The sequence below is a fragment of the Neophocaena asiaeorientalis genome, unplaced genomic scaffold (assembly GCF_003031525.2).
Source record: "Neophocaena asiaeorientalis asiaeorientalis breed wild unplaced genomic scaffold, Neophocaena_asiaeorientalis_V1.1 scaffold353, whole genome shotgun sequence".
NCBI classification, from domain to species: domain Eukaryota; kingdom Metazoa; phylum Chordata; class Mammalia; order Artiodactyla; family Phocoenidae; genus Neophocaena; species Neophocaena asiaeorientalis.
This window is the reverse complement of record NW_020175261.1, coordinates 803205-826549: the sequence shown is the minus strand read 5'-3', so window position 1 is coordinate 826549 and position 23345 is coordinate 803205. Positions and strand designations below refer to the sequence as shown.

The 23345-nt window shown below is 36.3% G+C and overlaps 1 protein-coding gene across 2 annotated transcripts in view; it reads left to right on the top strand.

Annotated features, from left to right (window-relative positions):
* Window positions 1–23345, top strand: part of VIRMA (vir like m6A methyltransferase associated) — a 60842-nt gene that overhangs the window by 14251 nt on the left and 23246 nt on the right. For both annotated transcript variants that reach the window (XM_024765426.1, XM_024765425.1), the window contains exons 5-15: window positions 225–393; window positions 6281–6403; window positions 6985–7257; window positions 9352–10492; window positions 13837–14328; window positions 15376–15530; window positions 17621–17703; window positions 19811–19904; window positions 20048–20592; window positions 21118–21353; window positions 21822–22074. In XM_024765426.1, coding sequence (XP_024621194.1) covers window positions 225–393; window positions 6281–6403; window positions 6985–7257; window positions 9352–10492; window positions 13837–14328; window positions 15376–15530; window positions 17621–17703; window positions 19811–19904; window positions 20048–20592; window positions 21118–21353; window positions 21822–22074 — 3564 coding nt within the window. The remainder of the gene's footprint in view (window positions 1–224; window positions 394–6280; window positions 6404–6984; window positions 7258–9351; window positions 10493–13836; window positions 14329–15375; window positions 15531–17620; window positions 17704–19810; window positions 19905–20047; window positions 20593–21117; window positions 21354–21821; window positions 22075–23345) is intronic.

The following is a 23345-nucleotide window of genomic DNA, read 5'->3' as shown; positions in this document are numbered from 1 at the left end:
AACTGGGGAGATGTAGTCCTGAGACAGTTTTAGGTATGGTAACTCTGGAGGGCCATGCAAAAGTTGTGCCTCTGGGTGAATTTCCACCAATATTGACCTTTGCATTTTCAGCATACTTTTATACTTTAGTTGAACCACAAAGTAATTTGATACCAGTTTACTTCTGACATAGTAAAACATTCATTTGAAAGATATCTCTTCCCCTCCCCCTCCCCCCAAATCAGGTGAATACTGATGGTTTGGTGCTAAGAGGCTGGTACAACTGTCTGACACTGGCAATATATGGATCAGTGGATAGAGTCATAAGTCATGACAGAGACTCTCCACCACCTCCACCTCCACCTCCACCACCTCCCCAGCCACAGCCAAGTTTGAAAAGGAATCCAAAACATGGTGAGAATTTAATTTAATTTTATTTTATTTTATTACTTACTTTTGGCTGTTTTGGGTCTTCATTGCTGCGCACGGGCTTTCTTTAGTTGTGGCGAGCAGGGGCTACTCTTCGTTGCAGTGTGTGGGCTTCTCATTGCGATGGCTTCTCTTGTTGCAGAGCATGGGCTCTAGGCACGTGGGCTTCAGTAGTTGTGGTGCATGGGCTCTAGGGCACGTGGGTTTCGGTAGTTGTGGCTCATGGGCTTAGTTGCTCCACGGCATGTGGGATCTTCCAGGACTGGGGATCGAACCCATGTCCCCTGCCTTGGCAGGTGGACTCTTAACCACTGCGCCACCAGGGATGTCCCCATGGTGAGAATTTTAAATTTGCTTTTATCAGTGACACTTATGTTCATTATAGTAGGAAAAGGTAACTCAAAGAACTCTTCTACTTTTTGAACCTTGTTTAAGGTTTGACAAGTTATCTGCCAATCTCCCATTCTTTCCTATAAGAGTGTCTTTTATGTTGAAGTGGTTGCATTTTATTTTCCTCCACTACTTTGCAAAAATGCTTTTTTAATTGACCCAAGGTTTTTTTTTTTCATTTAAAATATGTATATGATAATATAATCCATGGTTATTCATGGTTTACTATGAAAATTGTCTTTCAAAGAATTGAAGAATAGGCAGTAAATATGGTATGTGTTTTTGGAATACTTGTGTTAATGGCATTTGTTTTATCAGGACTGCATTTCAGATTTCCTTAGATGTCCAAATCTTAGCTAAGGCAGATTTTCCTGCTTTTGAGAACCTTTTGCTTATTAATTCAAGACAAGAAAAATAAAAACTCTAGGGACTTCCCTGGCGGTCCAGTGGTTAAGACTCCCCGCTTCCAATGCAGGGGGCGTGGGTTCAATCCCTGGTCGGTGAACTAAGATCCCACGTGCCTCATGACAGGGCGAAAAAAAAATAAAACAAACAGGGACTTCCCTGGTGGTTCAGGGGTAAGACTCTGCGCTCCAATGCAGGGGGCCTGGGTTCAATCCCTGGTCGGGAAACTGATCCCTCATGCATGCCGCAACTGAGGGTTCGTGTGCTGCAACTGAGAGTCTGCATGCCACAACTAAGTGTCCACGTACTGCAGCTAAGACCTGGTGCAGCCCAAATAAATAAATAAATATAAAAAAAATAAAAATAAAGCACAAGCAACTTTATAAAAAAACAAACAAAAAACCTCTAATGAACTTTAGTGACTTTCATTTTATAGAGCAGACAGCTGGACTCATGTTTTCCAGGGTCTCTTTTCCTCACTCTAGTATTACTCATAAGCTGTTGAGCTAAGGAGATTTGGGAATAAATTTTGAAATTATAATTGAGGTCATAGGGAAAAATATTTTGCTTTACAATTAGCATTTTATGAGCACAAATAAAATGACCATTGTTTCTCTTAAATCCTTATATAATAGTGTGGTGTGAGATCTTTGCTCTGATGGTGGTCACACACTGTAGTTTAATCTTTTTTCTTTTATAGTACCTGCTAAGCACAGGTAAATTAATTGACCATATATGCATGGATTTATTTCTGGGCTCTCTGTTCTGTTCCATTGACCTTTGTGTCTCTTTTTATGTCAATACCATACTGTTTAAAGTACTATTGCTCTGTAACATTGTTTGTAACGTTGTGTGATACCTCCAGCTTTATTCTTTCTCAAGATTGCTTTGGCTTTTTGGGGTCTTTGATGGTTCTATACAAGTTTTAGGATTGTTGTTCTATTTCTGTGAAAAATGCCATTGGAATTTTGGTAGGGATTGCATTGAATTTATATATTGCTTTAGGGGAGTGTGGACTTTTTTTTTTTTGGCCATGCTGTGCGGCTTGTGGGATCTTGGTTCCCTGACCAGGGATTGAACCCAGGCCCCCTGCAGTGGAAGTGTGGAATTCTAACCACTGGACCGCCAGGGAATTCCCCCTAGTATGGACATTTTAACAGTATTAATTCTTCCCGTCCATGGGCACAGAATATCTTTTCATTTATTTGTGTCCCCTTCAGTCTCTTTCATCAATGTCTTGTAGTTTTCAACATACATGTATTTCATGTCCTTGTTTAAATTTATTCCTAAGTGTTTTATACTTTTGGATACAATTGTAAATGGGATTTTCTTAATTTCTCTTTCTCGTAGTTCATTATTAGTGTATAGAAACGCAACCTATTTTTGGGTATTGATCTTGTGTCCTACAGATTTACTGTATTTGTTTATTCTAATAGGTTTTAAAAATTTTTTTATCTATTTTTATTTTTGGCTGCATCGGGTCTTTGTTTTGGCATGCGGGATCTTCATTGCAGCATGAGGGATCTTTCGTTGCAGCATGTGGGCTCTTTGTTGCAGTGCATGGGCTTCTCTCTAGTTGTGGCAGGTGGGTTTTCTCTCTCTAGTTGTGGTGCGTGGGCTCCACAGCACGTGGGTTCTGTAGTTTGCAGCACGTGGCTCTCTAGTTGAGGCGCACAGGCTCAGTAGTTGTGGTGCGTGGGCCTAGTTGCCCCGTGGCATGTGGGATCTTAGTTCACCAACCAGGGAATCAAACCCACGTCCCCTGCGTTAGAAGGTGGATTCTTTACCACTGGACCGCCAGGGAAGTCCCTCTAATAGGTTTTTAATGGAGTCTTTAGGGTTTTCTTTATATTATACAGGTTTCCCCTGCTGTCTGAAATAGAGTGTTCCTATGAAACCTTTCATACACCAAAATGGTATAAAACGAAGAAACAATTACCTTAGGACACATCTTGCTAATGGACGCACAAAATAAATTGAGATAAAGCCCAGATGCTCACAGACATAGTTCAAAGCTATGGTGGCTAAATGCTGAGATGCTGAGTGTAGTTGCCAGAGAAGGAGCTTGGCAGTGCCACTCTCACTCTTTGGGGTTATGTTGCCTCTGTAACAGCTCAGTGCAAAACAAATGCTTAACACTTATTTTCTCTTTTCACATTTTTTTGTAGAAGTGAAAATCCACTTTGGATTTCTTTTGGTTAGTGAAAACACGTACTAAGATAGGTCTTTTGTAAAAGTGAAGTGGCATAAAATGAACTTCCAAAAAGCAGGGTATACCTGTATCAGGTTATCTGCAAAGAGCTACAGTTTTACTTCTTCCTTTCCAATTTGGATGCCTTTTATTTCTTTTTCTTGCCTAACTGCACTGGCTAGGACTTCCAACACTGTGTTGAATAAAAGTGGCAAGAGGTGGGTATCCTTGTTCTGTTCTTGATCTTAGAGGAAAAGCTTTCAGCTTTTTACCATTGAGAATGATGTTAAAGCTATGGGCTTGTCACATATGGCCTGTTATGGTGTGGTACATTCCCTCTATACCTGTTTTGTTGAGAGTGTTTATCATAAATGAATTTGAATTTTGAAAAATGATTTTACTGTATCTGTCGAGATGATCATATGATTTTTAGCCTTCATTTTGTTAATGTATCACATTGACTAATGTGCAGATGCAGAGCCACCCTTGCATCCCTGGAATACATCCCACTTGATCATGATGTATGATCCTTTTAATGTATTATAGAATTCGGCTTGCTAATATTTTGTTGAGGATTTTTGCATGTATGTTCATCAGAGATATTGGCCTGTAACGTTCTTTTCGTGAGGCATCCTTGTCTAGTTTTGGTATTAGGGTAATGCTGGCCTTGTAAACGAGTTTGGAAGACTTTGAGAAGGACTGGTATTAATTCTTGGAATATTTGGTAGAATTCAGCAGTAAAGACGTATCGTCCTGGACTTTTTGTTTTTGGGAGGTTTTTGATTACTGATTCAATCTCCTTACAGTAATTGGTCTGTTCAGATAGTCTATTTAATCATGATTCAGTCTTGGTAGGTTGTATGTTTCTAGGGCTGTATCCATTTCTTCTAGGTTGTCCAATATGTTGGTGTATAATTGTTCATAGTAGCTTGGTGTGATCCTTTGTATTTTGGTGGTATCAGTGGTAGTATCTCCTCTTTCATTTCTGATTTTGAGTCCTCTTTTTTTCTCGGTGAGTCTAGCTAAAGGTTTGTTAATTTTATCTTTTCTAAGCTTGTAGTTTCATTGATCTTTCCTATTGTCTGTAGCCTTATCACAGCATCTGACATAGGTAAGTAGTTACTCTAAAATTTTGTTAAATATATTGACTTGTCGGAAAGAGAAAGACAAATACTGTTGTGATATCACTCATATGTGGAATCAAACTATGGCACAAATGAACCTATCTACAAAGCAGAAGCAGACTCACAGACATAGAGGACAGATTTGTGGTTGCCAGGGGGAGGCAGGGTTGGTGAGGGGTGGATGGGGAGTTTGGGCTTAGTAGATGCAAAGTTTTACATATAGAATGGATAAACAACAAGGTTCTACTGTATAGCACAAGGAACTATATTCAATATGGGATAAACCATAATGGGAAAGAATATAAAAACATATATGTGTATAACTGAGTCACTTTGCTGTACAGCAGAAATTGATACAATATTGTAAATCAACTATGCTTCAATAAAAAAATAAAAAAAGACAAGTGGATAAAAAATTTACTGACTTCTAAAAAAACTTTTATTGGAGTATAATTTTTATTTACAGTGTTGTGTTAGTTTCAGGTACACAGCAAAGTGAATCAGTCATACGTGCACATATATCCACTCTTTTTTAGATTCTTTTCCCTATTACAGAGTATAGGGTATTGAGTAGTGTTCCCCGTGCTGTACAGTAGGTCCTTGTAAGTTACCCGTTTTATATTTAGTAGTGTGAATATGTCAATCCCAATCTCCCAGTTTATCCCCTACCCCCTTTCCCCCCTGGTAACCGTAATTTTGTTTTCTACATCTGTGACTCTATTTCTGTTTTGTACCATTTTTTTAGATTCCACATATAAGCAATAGCATATGATATTTGTCTTTCTCTGACTTCACTCTCGCTGACTTGTTTTAAAATGGACACTTAAGCTCATATATTGCATATACATACACATATATATGTATGTGTGTATGTTTTTAACTTTTTATTTTGAAATAATTATAGATTTATAGGAAGTTGCAAAGAAATGTATAGGGAAGTCCTGTGTACTCATCCCCAGATTCCCCTAGTTAACATCTTTTACAACTCTAGTACAATATCAAAATAAAATTGGCCTTGTTACAATCTGTAGAGCTTGTTCACCTTTCACCAGTTATACATGTATACGTGTGTGTGTGTGTGTGTGTGTGTAATTTTATGTCATGTCTAGCTTTGCATAGCCACCACCAAAATTAAGAGACTTGATTGTACTATCATAGTATTCCCTGGTGTTATGCCTTTACAGGCAAACCCATCCCACCTGTCCCTAACTTTTGGCAATCACTAATCTGTTCTCTGTCTCTGTAATTATATTATTTCATGAATGTTACAAAATGGAATCATGAAGTTGGGATCTTTTTGAGATGGGCTATTTTCATTCAGCATAATTTCTTTGAAGTTTATCTACTTTCTGTGTGCATTAGATCATTCTTTATTGTTGCTGAGTAGTAATACATAGTATGGATGTATCATAATTTATTTAACTTCAATCATTGAAGGACATTTAGGTAGTTTCCAGTTTTTGACTTTTGCAAATAAAGCTATTATGAGCATTCATGTACATCTTCCTGCAGGAAAATAAGTCTCCATTTTTCTGGGATAATGCCCAAGAGTTACATACATTATATTTTGGTATATGGGACATCAAAAATTCTAACTTTCCCATTATAAACTAATTAGCAAAATTTCTGTTACATGTCAGGAAGGAAAAAGTTAATAAATTCTGAAGATGAAAACTCAAATGATGAATAGCATTTTTGTCATGCATTTATTTCACTATACTTCTTCATTTGAAAGTTCTTTTTCTTTTTCTAATAAAATTAGCTGATGGGGAGAAAGAAGATCAGTTTAATGGAAGCCCTCCAAGACCACAGCCAAGGGGACCAAGAACTCCACCAGGACCCCCTCCACCTGATGATGATGAGGATGATCCCATGCCATTGCCAGGTAGAAATATATCAGTGATAGTTTATTTTCCCCCTCTTGATTAATGTTAATAGTACTTTTTGATTAAAGAAAAAAAATTAGATGCTGGTAATCAAATCTTGATGAATATCCTCTGCCCCCATTCTGCACAGTGTTTTCTTGTGTTTTTTTTGTTGGCAAGTGAATTTGTTAAAAGAAAAAAAAATCAGTTAATTAATTCGAAGCTGAAGCAACATTACTTTGAAAATAAAATGTTAATGTGCTATAGTGGTATGTACAGAACAGCACCAGTAAAAATAAACAGTAGGTATTGGAAGAGAGAAAAATCTGTATAGTTACTTAATAGCTAAAAAAGAAGAGGATTATTGTATTAGAATATAACATAGCATACTTTATTAATTATGAGCTGTGTTTATTTAATACTTTGTTTAAAGTATGTTTATTTAATACTATTAATATTTATTAATAATTAATAAAGCATACTTTATTAATTATGAGCTAAATCATCCAAAATGTCATTAAGTAGTTACAGTATCCAATCCTTCTGCCTCATGTTATTTAAACAGTTAAAATAATCTGTGCCTTAAACCTCAATTTTTCAGTGTCTGGTGACAAGGAAGAGGATGCTCCTCATAGAGAAGATTACTTTGAGCCCATTTCTCCTGATCGGAATTCTGTTCCTCAGGAAGGTCAATATTCTGATGAAGGAGAAGTAGAAGAAGAACAACAAGAAGAAGGAGAAGATGATGAAGATGATGTGGATGTCGAGGAAGAAGAGGATGAGGATGAGGATGATCGCCATACAGTAGATAGTATCCCTGAGGAGGAAGAGGAAGATGAAGAGGAAGAAGGTGAAGAAGATGAAGAAGGTGAAGGTGGGTTGAATTAGCTAGGACTTCTGGTTTTAAGTGCTAGAAACTAGCTTGATGTAGCTTGTAGTAATGCAGAAGAATTTGTAGCAGAGATAAATGGCTTTCAAGAAACCTGAGACAGATTGTAGCTGGGCCTTAAGACTTGACTAGAGCTGGGATTTCCGTCTCTTCTTTGTTTTGTGTTTCTAATTTATATTCTGTTAACTAATTGTTATATCTCTGTTCACCCCACATCTTTAATCTCCTCTCTTTAACCAGCCAGTCTAAACTACCTGGCTGTGTCTCAGATCCAGATCCAGTTTTCTGGGAGAGAGAGTCTCTTTGGCTTGCTATGGTATCACTGCCCCTTGATACCATCAGCTTTGTCCAGGGAAGCAGGGATATGCAGCAAATACATGGTGATTAGGGATTTGGTGATCTGTTTCGAGAGTAAAGGAGTGGTGTTTTTTTTTTTTTTTTTGCGGTACGTGGGCCTCTCACTGTTGTGGCCTCTCCTGCTGCGGAGCACAGGCTCTGGACGCGCAGGCTCAGCGGCCATGGCTCACGGGCCCAGCCGCTCCGCGGCACGTGGGATCTTCCCGGACTGGGGCACGAACCCATGTCCCCTGCATCGGCAGACGGACTCCCAACCACTGCACCACCAGGGAAGCCCAGGAGTGGTGCTTTAAGCTGGGTGGAATTGCTAAAAATGTCTGCCACCTAGATATTTTGGCAAAATGCTTCATTATTTTTAGAAATTCAGAAGGAAAAATCTCAATTACACAGGGACATATGGCAGCATTATGCAGTCCTTTAGTTAGGCTTTACTTTTCCTTTGAAAGCAAAAAGAGATACTTAAGCTAATTGGCTCTTAATTTCTCCAGTAAATGGAATGTAGTGTTAAAGTATTTATGTAAAATGACAGATTATCTGCCTTTTTCTTTTATAAGATAGTACAGGTGAGCATCATTCTACGTGAGAGAGAGGACCATTCTAGTATCACAGTGGCCCTTTTACAAAATATAAATAATTGGGTTATTGAGTGATAACCTTTTTAGCTTACCCCATTTCCAGATTACCACAAAATCCTTTTTAGATTTATTGTGTTTGACTGGCAAGTAGTAGTTAGATTTCATGCAGGCTTTGTTAATCAGAGGACATTTTAATAGAGAAGGTGAGAGAATGAGGCTGGTTAATTTGATTTTTACCAGAAGACATCTGGTGGTTATTCCACAGTCAAGTCTCTATAGGCCCTTCCTTTTCAAATATGAGTGTATTGCTATGGCTAAATTGTTTTGAGCTAAAGAATGTCACAAGAGGGCTGTTACTTGAGGAATACTGTGGAACCATTTCCTTTTCTTTCTTAGGCTGTAATTGCACATCTCTGTTTTACCACGGCCAGGTAATAGTAGTGTTAAAAAGTAAAACCAACAAGTTTTCCATCTCTGGTCCTGTATTACTTCTAGTCCTGTATCAATAAATAGAGGAAAAAGCTGCATGTGTCATAATATGAAAACTCTTTGTTTTGGCAAAGCTGAGCACTTTATATGAACAGATTTTCCCTAAAAACATAATACAGAACTGGGGAAACTGTGTGACAGGTAAATACAGAGAAGTGAAAGTGAAGGAATATGAAATTCATGTTATAAAAAGAACATAGAATGTTTTTTCTGGAAATATTTGATGTAGCTTGGTATTTATGGTACTAATTCTTAGTTAATTTAATAATTTTGGCCCATCAATTTATTTTTTCCATCTTAAAAATACTCTCTTATGAGGGCAAGCTTAATTTCTTTCCTCCTGAAAGAGGTATTTTTGGTTTGTTTTTTGAGGCATTTCTAATTTAATTTTGTGAGGAAAAGATCTGTAGCAGAGTTGTAAAGCTGAACAGATATAATAGAAAACTTCACTTATGAAGTTTCTCCATAATTATTCTATTAGAAACTATAAAATGTTAGTAATTGTTGATAAGATGTTGGGGCAGAAATTAATTTTGTTGAGGAAATCATTAATTTTTATTTTTTGCCACACTATTAAATGATTTTTTTGACAAACCAGATTGGTCTGCATTAAACAACAATGATGTAACAACTAAATATTATTCAAACTGATTTTCAGGGGATGATGGTTATGAACAAATTTCCAGTGATGAAGATGGAATTGCTGACTTGGAACGTGAAACATTTAAGTATCCAAACTTTGATGTTGAATACACTGCTGAAGACTTAGCTTCAGTTCCTCCTATGACGTATGATCCATATGACAGGGAGCTTGTACCACTCTTATACTTCAGCTGTCCATACAAGACTACTTTTGAAATTGAAATCAGTAGAATGAAGGATCAAGGTCCAGATAAAGAAAATTCAGGGGCAGTAGAAGCCTCAGTGAAGTTAACTGAACTGTTGGATTTGTATCAAGAAGATAGAGGTGCAAAATGGGTAACAGCTTTAGAAGAAATTCCAAGTTTAATAATAAAAGGATTAAGTTATTTGCAATTGAAAAACACAAAACAAGACGCCCTTGGCCAGTTGATAGACTGGACCATGCAAGCTTTAAATTTACAAGTAGCCCTTCGCCAACCCATTGCCTTAAATGTCCGACAGCTCAAAGCTGGGACCAAATTAGTGTCCTCACTGGCAGAATGTGGGGCCCAAGGAGTCATGGGACTGCTACAAGCAGGAGTGATCAGTGGATTATTTGAGCTCCTGTTTGCTGATCATGTCTCATCTTCCCTTAAGTTAAATGCATTTAAAGCTTTGGACAGTGTCATTAGTATGACAGAAGGAATGGAAGCATTTTTAAGAAGTAGGCAGAGTGAAAAAAGTGGCTATCAAAAACTGCTGGAGCTCATACTTTTAGATCAGACTGTGAGGGTTGTCACTGCTGGTTCAGCTATTCTTCAGAAATGCCATTTCTATGAAATTTTGTCAGAGATTAAAAGACTTGGTGACCATTTAGCAGAGAAGACTTCTTCTGTTCCTAACCACAGTGAAGCTGATCATGATACAGACACTGGACTTGAGAGAACAAACCCAGAATATGAAAATGAAGTAGAGGCTTCAATGGATATGGATCTTTTGGAATCCTCAAATATAAGTGAAGGGGAAATAGAAAAGCTTATTAACCTCTTAGAGGAAGTTTTTCATTTAATGGAAACTGCACCTCATACAATGATCCAACCTCCTGTTAAGTCTTTCCCAACAATGGCACGTATTACTGGACCACCAGAGAGGGATGATCCATACCCTGTTCTCTTTAGGTAAGACATTTTTGGCTTTGGGAAATATATTTTACCAGTCATTAGAGGCAATTTTATGTGGTTGGTTTCTTTTTTTTTTTTTAACTCTGTCTGTAGGTCAAGGATACTTGATATTTTAAAATAAGTGGAACTGAGAAATATATTACTGTGGGTGAGCTATATTTAGTTAACACTTAAAGTTGTAGTAGCAACTTAAGTTAAAGATAGTAATAATCAACAACAGTGCTTATATAAGCATGTCTGTGAGCAAGAATAAATGAGAAACCGCTGAGTGGCTTCTGGGAAGGTGGTACAAAGAGGATGGAACAGGAAGGAGAGAGCTTTTCAGTGTAAACCTTTTTGTACCTTATCACTGTAATACATTGCAGATTAAACTGATACTTTACTAAATTAATTTTACAGTCCTGGTTAAAGATATATTAAAGGTTTAATTGCCATTTCTTTCTGCCATCTAACTCTCTAGTTATCTGTTGGTACAGTTTTGCCATTATTAGGTACCCACGGTAGATTTTTAAAATTTTGTTTTAATTTTTGAGAGTTTCTTTTTTGGCATTTTGCCTGTAAATAATTTTTCAACTAAATGCAAAAGTTGCATTTTTATTATTTTATTCCTTATTTCTGTGATTATTTTTTGCCTTGCTTTGGAACATAGTGCATTAACAGAAAATCAGTACTTGTCCATTCTAAAATCTGTACCTATCCATTCCTGTTTTTAGCTGAAACTATCAGATCTTGCCTTAGTTTGAGTTCTTACAGGAGTGTAAGATGATAATTGTTAAAGCAAGGTCTGGTAGGAGATGAGGTCAAGAGTACAAAGTAGGAGTTTGGCTTTGAACAAGAGAAAGGAAACCTTATATGTATACAAATACAGATATCTTTGTAGTGTGGAGACAGTAGAGGAGACGAGGCACTTCTCACTGATCCTTTTTTTTTTTTTTGTGGTACGAGGGCCTCTCACTGTCGTGGCCTCTCCCGTCGCAGAGCACAGGCTCTGGATGCGCAGGCTCAGCAGCCATGGCTCACGGGCCCAGCCGCTCCGCGGCATGTGGGATCTTCCCGGACCGGGGCACGAACCCGTGTCCCCTGCATCAGCAGGCGGACTGTCAACCACTGTGCCACCAGGGAAGCCCATTGATCCTATTTTTGATAAAGTAGGAATTGAAGTCATGCACTGAGGATGACTGAGTATAAGAAAAGGGTGAAGCTCTCAAATAGTCAGTGAGGGGAAACGAGTAATTAATGGCCTACTAAGTCTTGTTTTTCCCCCATAATTGGAGGAGGTATGTTTGGGTATCAGACTTTAGGAAATAAAGGGCTTTGAATGCTGTGCACTAAGGAATTTGGATTTTTGTTTTTGTTTTTGTTTTGGCTGCACTGCATAGATTGTAGGATCTTAGTTCCCTGACCAGGGATCAAACCCGGGCCCCTGGCAGTGAGAGCACTGAGTCCTAACCACTGGACTGCCAGGGAATTCCCAGGGATTTTGTTTTTAGAATGTGGGAAGATCTCGAATATTTTGGAGTAGCAGATCTGGTATGATCAAAGTAGTGTTCTAAGATTATATTATAGTTACAAGATGTATTGCAATGGAAGAGAAATTGGAGTTATTAGGTAGATAAGCCTGTCTGAAGATTCTAGGTGGTAGGTGTTGTGCTAAGTACTTGGCCTGATATAGTGGCATTTACAGAAAATGGGAAGACAAATACTGTGCTAATATTGAGAGTTTGTGAAAAAGCATTACTAGGACTTGGCAACTGAACCTAGTAAGAGAAAGTAAGAAGGAACTTTGATGTTTCTAGCCAAGGTAACTATTGGAACTGTGGTTTTATGGACAGAAACTGGTAAATTAGGAGGGAGAGTGAATTTTGAAAGAAATAATTACATTTTGGAAGGATTAGTTTGAAGTGACGGCAAGGTTCATTAATGTACCATGTTGGGGTCTTCAAGATAACCCCCGAGATTTGCTAGATGGAGTCACAGGACTGTGTTGTAATCACGACCACGATTTATTATATCAAAAGGATACAAAACATGATCAGCAAAGAGAAGGGGTACATGGGACGAAGCCTGGGGAAACGAGTCATAAACTTCCAGAGTCCTTTCCTCATTTAGACACAAAGGACCCGCTTAAGTCCTCTAACAACAAATTGTGACATGTGTGAAATGTTGCGTACTGAGCAAGCTCATTGGAATCTCAGCATCCAAGCTTATTATTGGGGGATAGCCATGTAGGCACCCAGTACCTAGCATGTATCAGAATTCCAGACTCCCAAAAGGAAAGCAGGTGTTCAGCATAAACCATATTATTTGCATAAACAGTTTAGGTGCAGTGAGTATTATTACCAGTTGATGGGCGGAAACCCTCCCAAAATCCAAGTCCCCAGAGGCCAGCCAAGGGCCAACCTTGCAAGCAGGCCTTTCTAAGAATAAACATTCTGAGGCCTGCCATGTTAACTATTTTCTGAACATTCCATGAGGTGGTTAAGGATGCTCTTAGAGCATAATAATGTTCACCTTTGTGGTAAGAAGTTAGTGGAGGTGTTTTTATCATGATAGAAGCCTGAGTTTAAGCAGAAATTGATTGAAGAGGCAATTTTATGCTATGTGATTACAACAATATGACACTCTGGAAAAGGCAAAACTGTGGAGACAGTGACTGCCAGGGATTGGGAGGGAGGGAGGGATGAATAGATGGAGCACAGAGTATTTTTAGGACAGTGAAAGTACTCTGTCAGTAGCAGTTGGGTCTATTTAGGGGTGTTAGGTAAATTCAGACTTTTTCTACTAAAACTATGGGTACTAAAAAAATGGTTCTTGGATTTGATAAAAGAGTCTATTGTATTAAACACTGAAAATGGATAATTTGAGGTTTTTTCCCCCTAGAGGTACTAATTCAGATATACTACCTATAGTAAATCTGAATATACTATAAGTTTTTTTATGGTATATGTACTATATTCTCCCTAGATATACTAATTCAGATATACTAATATGCCATGGGTCGAGTAGGACCATGGTTAAAAGGAAGGAGCATTTGATAAGTGGCCTGGAAGGAAGTCCCAGATTTTAAAGTCATGGTTGATTCTGGAAAGAGAAAACTTGTCACAGTTACTTATTAAACATCCTTTGAATGCTAGGAAAAAGCCTTACAGAACTTTCACTTTTGTTTGGCCTAGTGGATAGAAGACTTGCTACTTAGAGTACTATTTTAGTTAAAGCAGTATATTGCTGAAGATAAGGATTATTGCCATTAAATTTTTTACCTCTCTCCTGTCTAATGAATATTGAATAAATGAAGAATGTTTTACACTGACTTAACATATATTTTATTACTTCTTCTACAGGTATCTTCACAGTCATCACTTCTTGGAGTTGGTTACCTTGCTTTTGTCAATCCCAGTAACAAGTGCACACCCTGGTGTGCTGCAAGCCACGAAAGATGTTTTAAAGTTTCTTGCACAGTCACAAAAGGGTCTTCTTTTTTTTATGTCAGAATATGAAGCAACAAATTTGTTGATCCGAGCTCTGTGTCACCTTTATGATCAAGATGAAGAAGAAGGTCTCCAATCTGATGGTGTTATTGATGATGCATTTGCCTTGTGGCTACAGGACTCAACACAGACTTTGCAGTGTATTACAGAACTGTTCAGCCATTTTCAGCGTTGTACAGCCAGTGAAGAAACTGACCATTCAGATCTCTTGGGAACTCTTCACAATCTTTACTTGATTACTTTTAATCCTGTGGGAAGATCAGCTGTTGGCCATGTTTTCAGTCTTGAGAAAAATCTCCAAAGTCTTATTACTCTAATGGAGTACTATTCCAAAGAAGCCTTAGGGTAATTTTATGCTTAATCCTTAAATTTTCTATTTTATTGGAAAACCACATCACTAATGGGGTAGTTTCTTGAAAGAATGTGTTTTGAAAATAAAAACTATAATTTTTTGACATAACACATAACTTCTTAATTAAGGATTAGAATGGTGAAATCTCTAAGATGTGGCTGTAAAGAAATGAAATAGCAGCTTCTTCCAGTTTCCCCACGGTGTTAACAAAGATTGCAGCTGTAGTACTCCTGCTAATTTTTGTGGAGGGGAATCCTAAGGTACAGGAACATACGTATACCATAAGAGTCATGAGGGCTATCTTGCTGTCTTCTGCCCCTCTAAGCTATTCTAAGCTATTCTAAGCTATTCTAAGCTAATACCTTCTAAGCTATTCATGGTGCTCGGATTTCAGAAGTGTTTTGACTGGATGAGGGGGATTGAGAATGACAGTAGTTTTCAAGAACTTGCCCTATAGGGCAGAGGGTTTTAGTGTATAAGAAGAGAAACATGTTCTTCCTGGTTCATGCCATGCAAAGCAGTGGCATCCTTTGCATCGGGGTCTTGATATGACTCCTTGAGTGATGGATCTTTTGGGGGGACCTGTAAAAGGCAAACAACAGTGACTTCTATGCCTAGCTGTATATTAACAGTTCTGTAGTGGAAGTCTGAATAATCATGGTGGTAGGTTGATTCATCACACTTGTTCCTATTTATCCAGAGTGAACAACCATTTTAAAGGAGACCGATGAAGTGTACTTCCTAATCTTTTATTGCTAATGAAGTACACTTATTAATATTTCATTGTTCTGATCTTATTTCTTAATAGAAGTTCACTTTCCATTTTGATGCATGTGCTTTGTTATTACATACTTTTAAGTAGTGGTTTCAGGTGAATTGAAGGTGAAACTTTAAAGTGCGATTTCCTGTTTTCAGGAAGTCAGTCATGTTTCATTGTGAAATTCCTTGATCCCTTTAAAACCAAGTAGAAAACAATGTTAAAAATTGTTCCTAAAAATTTATTTTCATATCAAAAACTTTAAAACCTTATTTTGTTTCAGTGATTCCAAGTCTAAGAAGTCAGTAGCTTATAATTATGCATGCATACTTATTTTGGTGGTGGTTCAGTCTTCCAGTGATGTCCAAATGCTAGAACAGCATGCAGCATCTCTCTTGAAGCTTTGTAAAGCAGATGAAAATAATGCTAAATTGCAAGGTATGGTACTTGAAGTTATTTTAAGCATTTATGATATGTGAAGAAAAAAAGCCTTTGAATATCTGTAGTTAGTACTTTATCATGTTTTGATAATATACCTGGTAATACCCTGTTTTTAACTTTCTGAAAGTTAAGATACCTTTTATGGAGGTATTTTATATGGTGTTCTTAAAAAGATTTTTAGGAAATCGTTCAAAGTACCTTTTTCTGAAAAGCCATGGAAATTTCTGGGTGGTTGAAGTTCCTAATCAAAGTAGAATTAAAGATGAACTCAGAAGTTCAGTTTTGTTTATAGTTTGCATGTGTGTGTGTTTTCTATATATGTATTTCTAAGTACAACACTGTTGTAAGTACAACTTAGAAATCCATTTGTGGTTAACACGTGCTATTCTCAAGTGAAGAATGATGAATATGAACATTATTTTCTAAATGTATGTTGAATGAAGTTTATGGCAAACCTTATTATGTGGGCAGTCTTGAAAAGCTTAAGGTATTTAATTACAAGTTTTTATTATTTTATTTTGGTTCTTGGCTTTCTGACCTTGCCAAGTAGAAAATTTGATAACATTGAGTAAATGTTATGATAGCATGTGGCCTCTTTTCTTCCTTTTTTTTTTTTGTTTTGGCTGCACTGCACGGCATGCGGGATCTTAGTTCCCCAACCAGGGATCAAACCCGTTCCCCCTACAGTAGAAGTGCAGAGTTTTAACCACTGGCCCTGGACCACCAGGGAAGTCCCAGGCCTCTTTTCTTTTTAATCCTAAATTTTATGTGCGATACCACCAGTAAAAGTTGGGTACTGCACTCAATTTTCTATATTGAAAATAGATTTTTTTCCCCCTGAAGTATGCCTTTATAAAAGAAGGGTATGCAGTGTCTTCAAAGGTAGTATTAATGCCTTACTACATTTTCTGTGTGATGGGTACACTAGTATTTGTTTTATTATTCCTTATATCTTTCATTTGAACACTATATTCTACATATATGAAAGAGTTAATTTAAAAATGCGTAGGAAAATACTCAGATGCAAACAGTTGTAATCCTCAGGATTGTAGTACCAAGGAAGGGTGACTACTATTTGCACTTCCCTTCATTCATTCCTATAAAGTGTCTAGAACTTATTATGTGAGAATGCTTTTCTAAAAACATTTTTGGTGATAAAGTATAGGTTTTACGGCATAGCTTCTAGGAGAGTTTTGAGTTTGGTTGCAGTAAATGGTATATTTCATGTGTTTCTTTTATAAACAAAGCTTGCTGTTATTAGTTTTGGGGTGATAGTGATTACTTTTAACTTCGTAAAGGCAAATTAGGAAATTGATAACATTTAAAATTCATGATAAGGGAAAAGGCACTCAGCAGATGTTCCCCCATGGGTTTGATCCTGTTAGAAATGAATACATTTTGTGTATGCTTTTTTGGGGGTGTGGGAATCAGTGGCAGCATTAGGTGAATAAACATTATGTTATTATATTGGTTTATGAGCAGTCAATTTTATAATTCTTTTTTAATGTTGTAAGTTGATTGCTGCAAAAATATTCAGTATAGTTAGATGTAACCATGTAAATGTTTTAAGTTTTCAGAAACCAAAAATCTAAGGGCGGTAACCTCTTTTTTTTAAATATATATATACATATTTTTTTAACATCTTTATTGGAGTATAATTGCTTTAAAATGGTGTGTTAGTTTCTGCTTTATAATAAAGTGAATCAGTTATACATATACATATGTCCCCATATCTCTTCCCTCTTGCGTCTCCTGTTGAGCATCCTTTCATGTGTTTGTTGGCAATCTGTGTATCTTCTTTGGAGAAATGTCTATTTAGGTCTCCTGCCCATTTTTGGATTGGGTTGTTTTATTTCTAAGCCAGTATAGTAGGACATTACATTTCATTTTAAAGCTTGTTTAAATAATTAGACATAAGTTCATTCCTGTATAAAATTTAGTTTATTGAAATGAACATGGATCTGATAATCTAAAACCATGGTTTTTCTCAGGAAAAGAATACCTTTACTTCCCTTGTTTTAAAGGCTTTGTTTTAAAGGCTTTTGTTTTAAAATATTATATTATGAATTACTGTTTTTGTTTTTAAGAACTTGGCAAGTGGCTTGAACCTCTGAAAAACCTTAGATTTGAGATTAACTGCATCCCAAACCTAATTGAATATGTTAAACAGGTAAGTAAAACTTAAAAGTGCCTTGATTTTACAGAACTGTGCGGTAGTATATAGTAATACTGTTTTAACTCACTTGTATAGGTAATGCAGTTAAGTGTACTTGATTGATTTACTAGTCTTGTGGGTATAGACTGGTACTGGGTATAGATGGTTATGTAATTGTGTGTATAATGAACACAGATGCACACAACCTTATTGCTTTCTATTACCAGCTTCTGTCCTACTTTTTTCCCTCTCAAATAGGAATATTATCACCTACCATTTTGATGACATTTACAAAAGTGTTTTAAAGTTAAATGCTATGATAATGTAACATATAATTATAGTTAAACTTTGGTGGAAAAGAATTTCCCTCAAAATTTGTACTTGAAAATTGGTAGAGTCAGTTCCAGATAATTGCAATGGGGACTAGTTCTGTTAATTTGGGATGGTTAAATCTGTAATTGAAGTAATTAATGAGAGTTGAAAATCATATAATTCATAATATTACAGTTGAAAAATGCATATACACTTCAAGTAATTCATAATGAAAAAATTCATTAAAATCATTGCATTGTTAGTTTTGGAAGTTTGAAAAGTTTTCTTTGCTCCTTAGCTGATCCAATGTGTATCATAGGAAGAAGGACTAAAAGTGCCCATAGATGCATAAAAAGTTTTAAACTAGCGGGGCAGAATGGACCTTGAATTATCTCCTTTTTCATTTAACAGATGAGCTATATGTGTTGTGTATGTGTCTGTGTGTCTGTGTGTGTAAACCACCTTGGTCTTGGAGCTGCAGTGTGTTATTGAAGTAATGTATGTATATTATCTAATCTGTTGCTGTTTTGACCCACTAACAAAGAGCTATTTGGGTTTTATCTGCTTCAAATTTTTCTTCACTAACTTGTCTCCCTTCTCATTTTTCCTCCTTCTCCCCTAAGAGTACTTTTTCCTCCTATAATGCCATCATATTCTTCTGTTCTTTATACCTCAAATGATATCTAGAGTTTTTCATTATGTTCGGTCTTTTATTTGGCAGAAGTACAGTAGTGTCCTGTAAATTTAGATGGTCAGGTATTTAGGGTACTTGTGCATGGTTAGGAGAATATATAAAGTATCCAATAAATATCAGATGGTTTCACTTAAAGTACTTAACCAATAAAAAGTTCAGTAGTAGAAATTTGAATACATGCTGTAATTAAGAGTTTTTAATTTTTGTGTAAATCCTTGTCCCATTAATTATGGTTATTATAAATGACTGTCATTCTAAGATGTACTAAAGACAGTTGATCTAAGACTGAAACTTCACTCTGTGGCTCCCTGCTGCCTTATGTAATTTGTGAATTATTGAAAGGCAGCAAGGAAGAAATTAGAGGAAAAGATAGCCTAAGGTGGGAAACATATGAGGAAAAGGATTTTCTTGTTTTTAGGTTTCTCCTCTGAGGTTTAGAAGCTGAATTAGTAACATTTTAAAGTGCTATTTCTTTTAAGTTTTTTTTAACCATCTATATGCTGCTCCTTGGAAACTACAAAAATAAAGCAACTTAAACAACTATTTGTTGCCAGGAAGCATAGCGTGGGCAGGTACTAAGGACATAGGCAACTGTATTTCTTTTTCCTCTAGCCATGCCCCAAATGGCCATCATAACTAGATTCTTGTGGTATCTGCATTTTTCAAAATGTATGTTATGTAGTGTTAAAACATTCCATCATGCTTCCTCAATTTTCAAAGAGCTTTAGTACCCACAGGGCTTTGTAAAATCAGTCGTTTCTTCCTTTTTGGGAAAGAGGATGTATAGTAAGAGTATCCAAAAAGGAGCTATTTTAAATTCTTAATCCAGAGTTTCATACATAATCTGTATGTAGCCTTTGTTTTAGTCAGTACTTTTTAATATACTTGTGTTTGCAATTACTCATTTTATGTTCAAAATGTCATATATGGTACAACATATGCCAAAGATTATATAACCTTTATAAACTTCATTAGCCTTATTCATGTTTTAAATTTAGTTAAGAAGTTTAAAATGGTGTAAGTACTTAACTTGAAACTCATATTTTTAACTAATAACTTCTCTGGGCCTGATAGGTACCAAGAAATTAAACTTTCTATTCATTTTTATTTTTGAAGAATATTGATAACTTGATGACCCCAGAAGGAGTTGGCCTTACTACTGCCTTGCGTGTTCTCTGTAATGTGGCATGTCCACCACCTCCTGTTGAAGGTAATGTGGCTACTGTACTTAAAAACTACTATTTTTTAGGCCTAGTATAAATATCATTTATTAAATAAAATATTCAAAATCTTAACCAGTGATTAATATGTAAGTAATTAGAGTTTTTTTTTTTCTCCCTTATTTATATAAAGGTCAACAGAAAGACCTGAAATGGAATCTTGCTGTCATTCAGCTTTTTTCTGCTGAAGGAATGGACACCTTTATTCGGGTGCTGCAAAAATTGAACAGTATTCTGACTCAGCCTTGGAGACTCCATGTCAACATGGGGACTACCCTTCACAGAGTTACTACTATTTCAATGGCTCGCTGCACACTTACTCTTCTTAAAACTATGTTAACGGAACTCCTGAGAGGTGGATCCTTTGAGTTTAAGGACATGCGTGTCCCTTCAGCACTTGTGACTTTACACATGCTCCTGTGCTCTATCCCTCTCTCAGGTCGTTTGGATAGTGATGAACAGAAAATTCAGAATGATATCATTGATATATTACTGACTTTTACACAAGGAGTTAATGAAAAGCTCACAATCTCAGAAGAGACTCTGGCCAACAATACTTGGTCTTTAATGTTAAAAGAAGTTCTTTCTTCGATCTTGAAGGTTCCTGAAGGATTTTTTTCTGGACTCATACTCCTTTCAGAGCTGCTGCCTCTACCATTGCCCATGCAAACAACTCAGGTATCACTTCCATATAACATGCATCTTATAAATGACTGCAATAACACTTTTTAAAAAGCCAGTGATTTTGTTTAAAAAAAAACAAACCCTCATCTCTTTCCCCTAAGAAAGACATAAAATAACTGGATGAGGGTGAGATAAAACTGAAGCAAGTTGGTCATTAAGGAAATATGGGAGTAACATTTTAAATAAATTTTTGTTAATGTGAATTTTATTATGCTGTTATGTGTACTTGTACTTTTGTTATTTTTAAATCCTTTTCCCCCACCTTTATCATGTGTTAGAATTTGCCATTAACTAGGTTGCTTCACCAATGGACTCTGCTCTACTGACTGCTAACCTGAGAACAATAAGATTTTTTTAGATGCATTGAATTCAAGCAAATGTTTAATTGTATAACAGAAAATTAAATGTTTTAAGCATGCAGTAAAGATGTTCTTTTCGTAACAGTTCTTCCTGAACAGTTTTTGTGACTATAAATAAATATTTTTAAAAATCTACGTACACATTATACTTTTTTAACAGGTTATTGAGTCACATGATATATCAGTGGCACTCAACACCCGAAAATTGTGGAGCATGCACCTTCATGTTCAAGCAAAGTTGCTCCAAGAAATAGTTCGCTCTTTCTCTGGCACAACCTGCCAGCCCATTCAACATATGTTACGGCGTATTTGTGTTCAATTATGTGACCTTGCCTCACCAACTGCACTTCTGATTATGAGAACTGTGTTGGATTTGATTGTAGAAGACTTGCAAAGGTATTTTGATTTTGCATTAAAAATTTTTTTCCTCAAGTTATTTTTGACACAGATTCATTTTTTTTAACTTAGAATTTGGAAACCAAGGTTTAGTGTGCTCAGGTAATATGTGTACATATAAATATACACATATACATCTATACAGACACACAGACACATGAATATAGATTAATTTTAATTAGGAAACTTTATGTCATTATTTCATGTGCAAGATATCTTGACGTGTTTCAAGATTGGGGTGTTTGAAAGGTGAGCTATGAAGTACTCTGATTTAAGAAAATACATTATTAACAACCTGAATTTACAAAATTTTATAGTAATTGTAAAATGCCAGAGAAGTTGTCATACCCAAGGAATGAAATGTTTTATATAAGATTTGTGTAAGTTGATATGTGTTGAAAAACAAATTATTAAGTAATGCCTTAAAATCAAGAATTTTGTTCACTAAATGTGTTGATTTTATTTCAGCACTTCAGAAGATAAAGAAAAACAGTATACTAGCCAAACCACCAGGTTGCTTGCTCTTCTTGATGCTCTGGCTTCACACAAAGCTTGTAAATTAGCTATTTTGCATCTAATTAATGGAACTATTAAAGGTGATGAAAGATATGCAGAGATATTCCAGGATCTGTTGGCTTTGGTGCGGTCTCCTGGAGACAGTGTTATTCGCCAACAGTGTGTTGAATTTATCACATCCATTTTGCAGTCTCTCTGTGATCAGGTATTTATAGTTATTTTTATAAATTTTTTTTGTGTGTATGTGTTTCTTAAAAGCTGCTCTTGATGTAAATCTTGGCTGTTAACAAAGAGATCGCATCTGTTTTATTACTCTTACTGTTGTTTAGGGAGATAAATTTGACCAGTGAGCCAACAATAAAATGATTTGATGCTATATAACTTTCTTTGACTTTGTACTTCACAGGTTTCTCTGAATAGCTTTTTTCATTTTCTTTATGAGACACTGTCTTTGGATATTTACTTTACATGCCATTGTATTCTTTGGGGTTGGTTATGTCTAGTATGTTCATTTTCCTTCTAATTATATTATACACGAATTCACTCTTGAATATTATAGTTTTGTGATTGGTTGAATTAATACCATGGTTTCTTGTTTGGACAATTTTTAAAAAAATCTTTTTTGGCTGTGCCCCACGGCATGTGGGATCTTAGTTCCCTGACCAGGGAGCAAACCCGCGCCCCCTGCATTGGAAGCATGGAGTCTTAACCACTGGACCGCGAGGGAAGTCCCTGGACAACTTTTGAAGGCGTCACAGGCTACTACATTTTAGTGTGTTTCAGACTACTGTGCTATAAACATCTATAAAGACGTTGACTAAAAGTAGTAGTATTTCTTCCTGCTGTTTAAATTATTGACTTCTAGTTTATAGTTCCATGAATTAATGAGAATTGTTTTAACTTTTAGAGCCCATTGTTATTGCGATATTTGGAGATTTCTATGCCTAATGGCATTTTAGCTTGTCAGAATGCTCCTACTATCTAAATCAATCAAATATGATTTTTCCAGGCAGAATGTTTTTAATAGGATCCCATCATGGAAGATTACCTTTTTCTAGCTAACCAAAACCCAGTTTGGTTACATTTAACATTCAAGAAGGAACATTTTTGGTGTGACTTGTTTTCACAAAAAGGGGATCTGGTAGAAAATAGTTTTGGACCAGGTAAAAAGGCTTATTTTAAGTCTTTATACCTCAGAAGGTGCAGTCAACTGGTGTTTGTTAATGTAATTCACGTTGGGTTGTATGACTGTGATGAGTTACACTTTAGCATCCTAGCTGCCCTGATCACTTAAACCTCTTTCTTGGCTGGCCTCACCTTATTATATTTCCGTTCTATTCAAGCTTTGTTTTATAGTTCTAACCCAAGTTGAATACTTGCTTCCAGTGTGTTGAGTTGATTAAAGGCGATAACATATACTTAAAAATGTTTCTGTAATGTCTGCTTTAGTTCTATAAAAAGAGTAGTGTGAGTTTT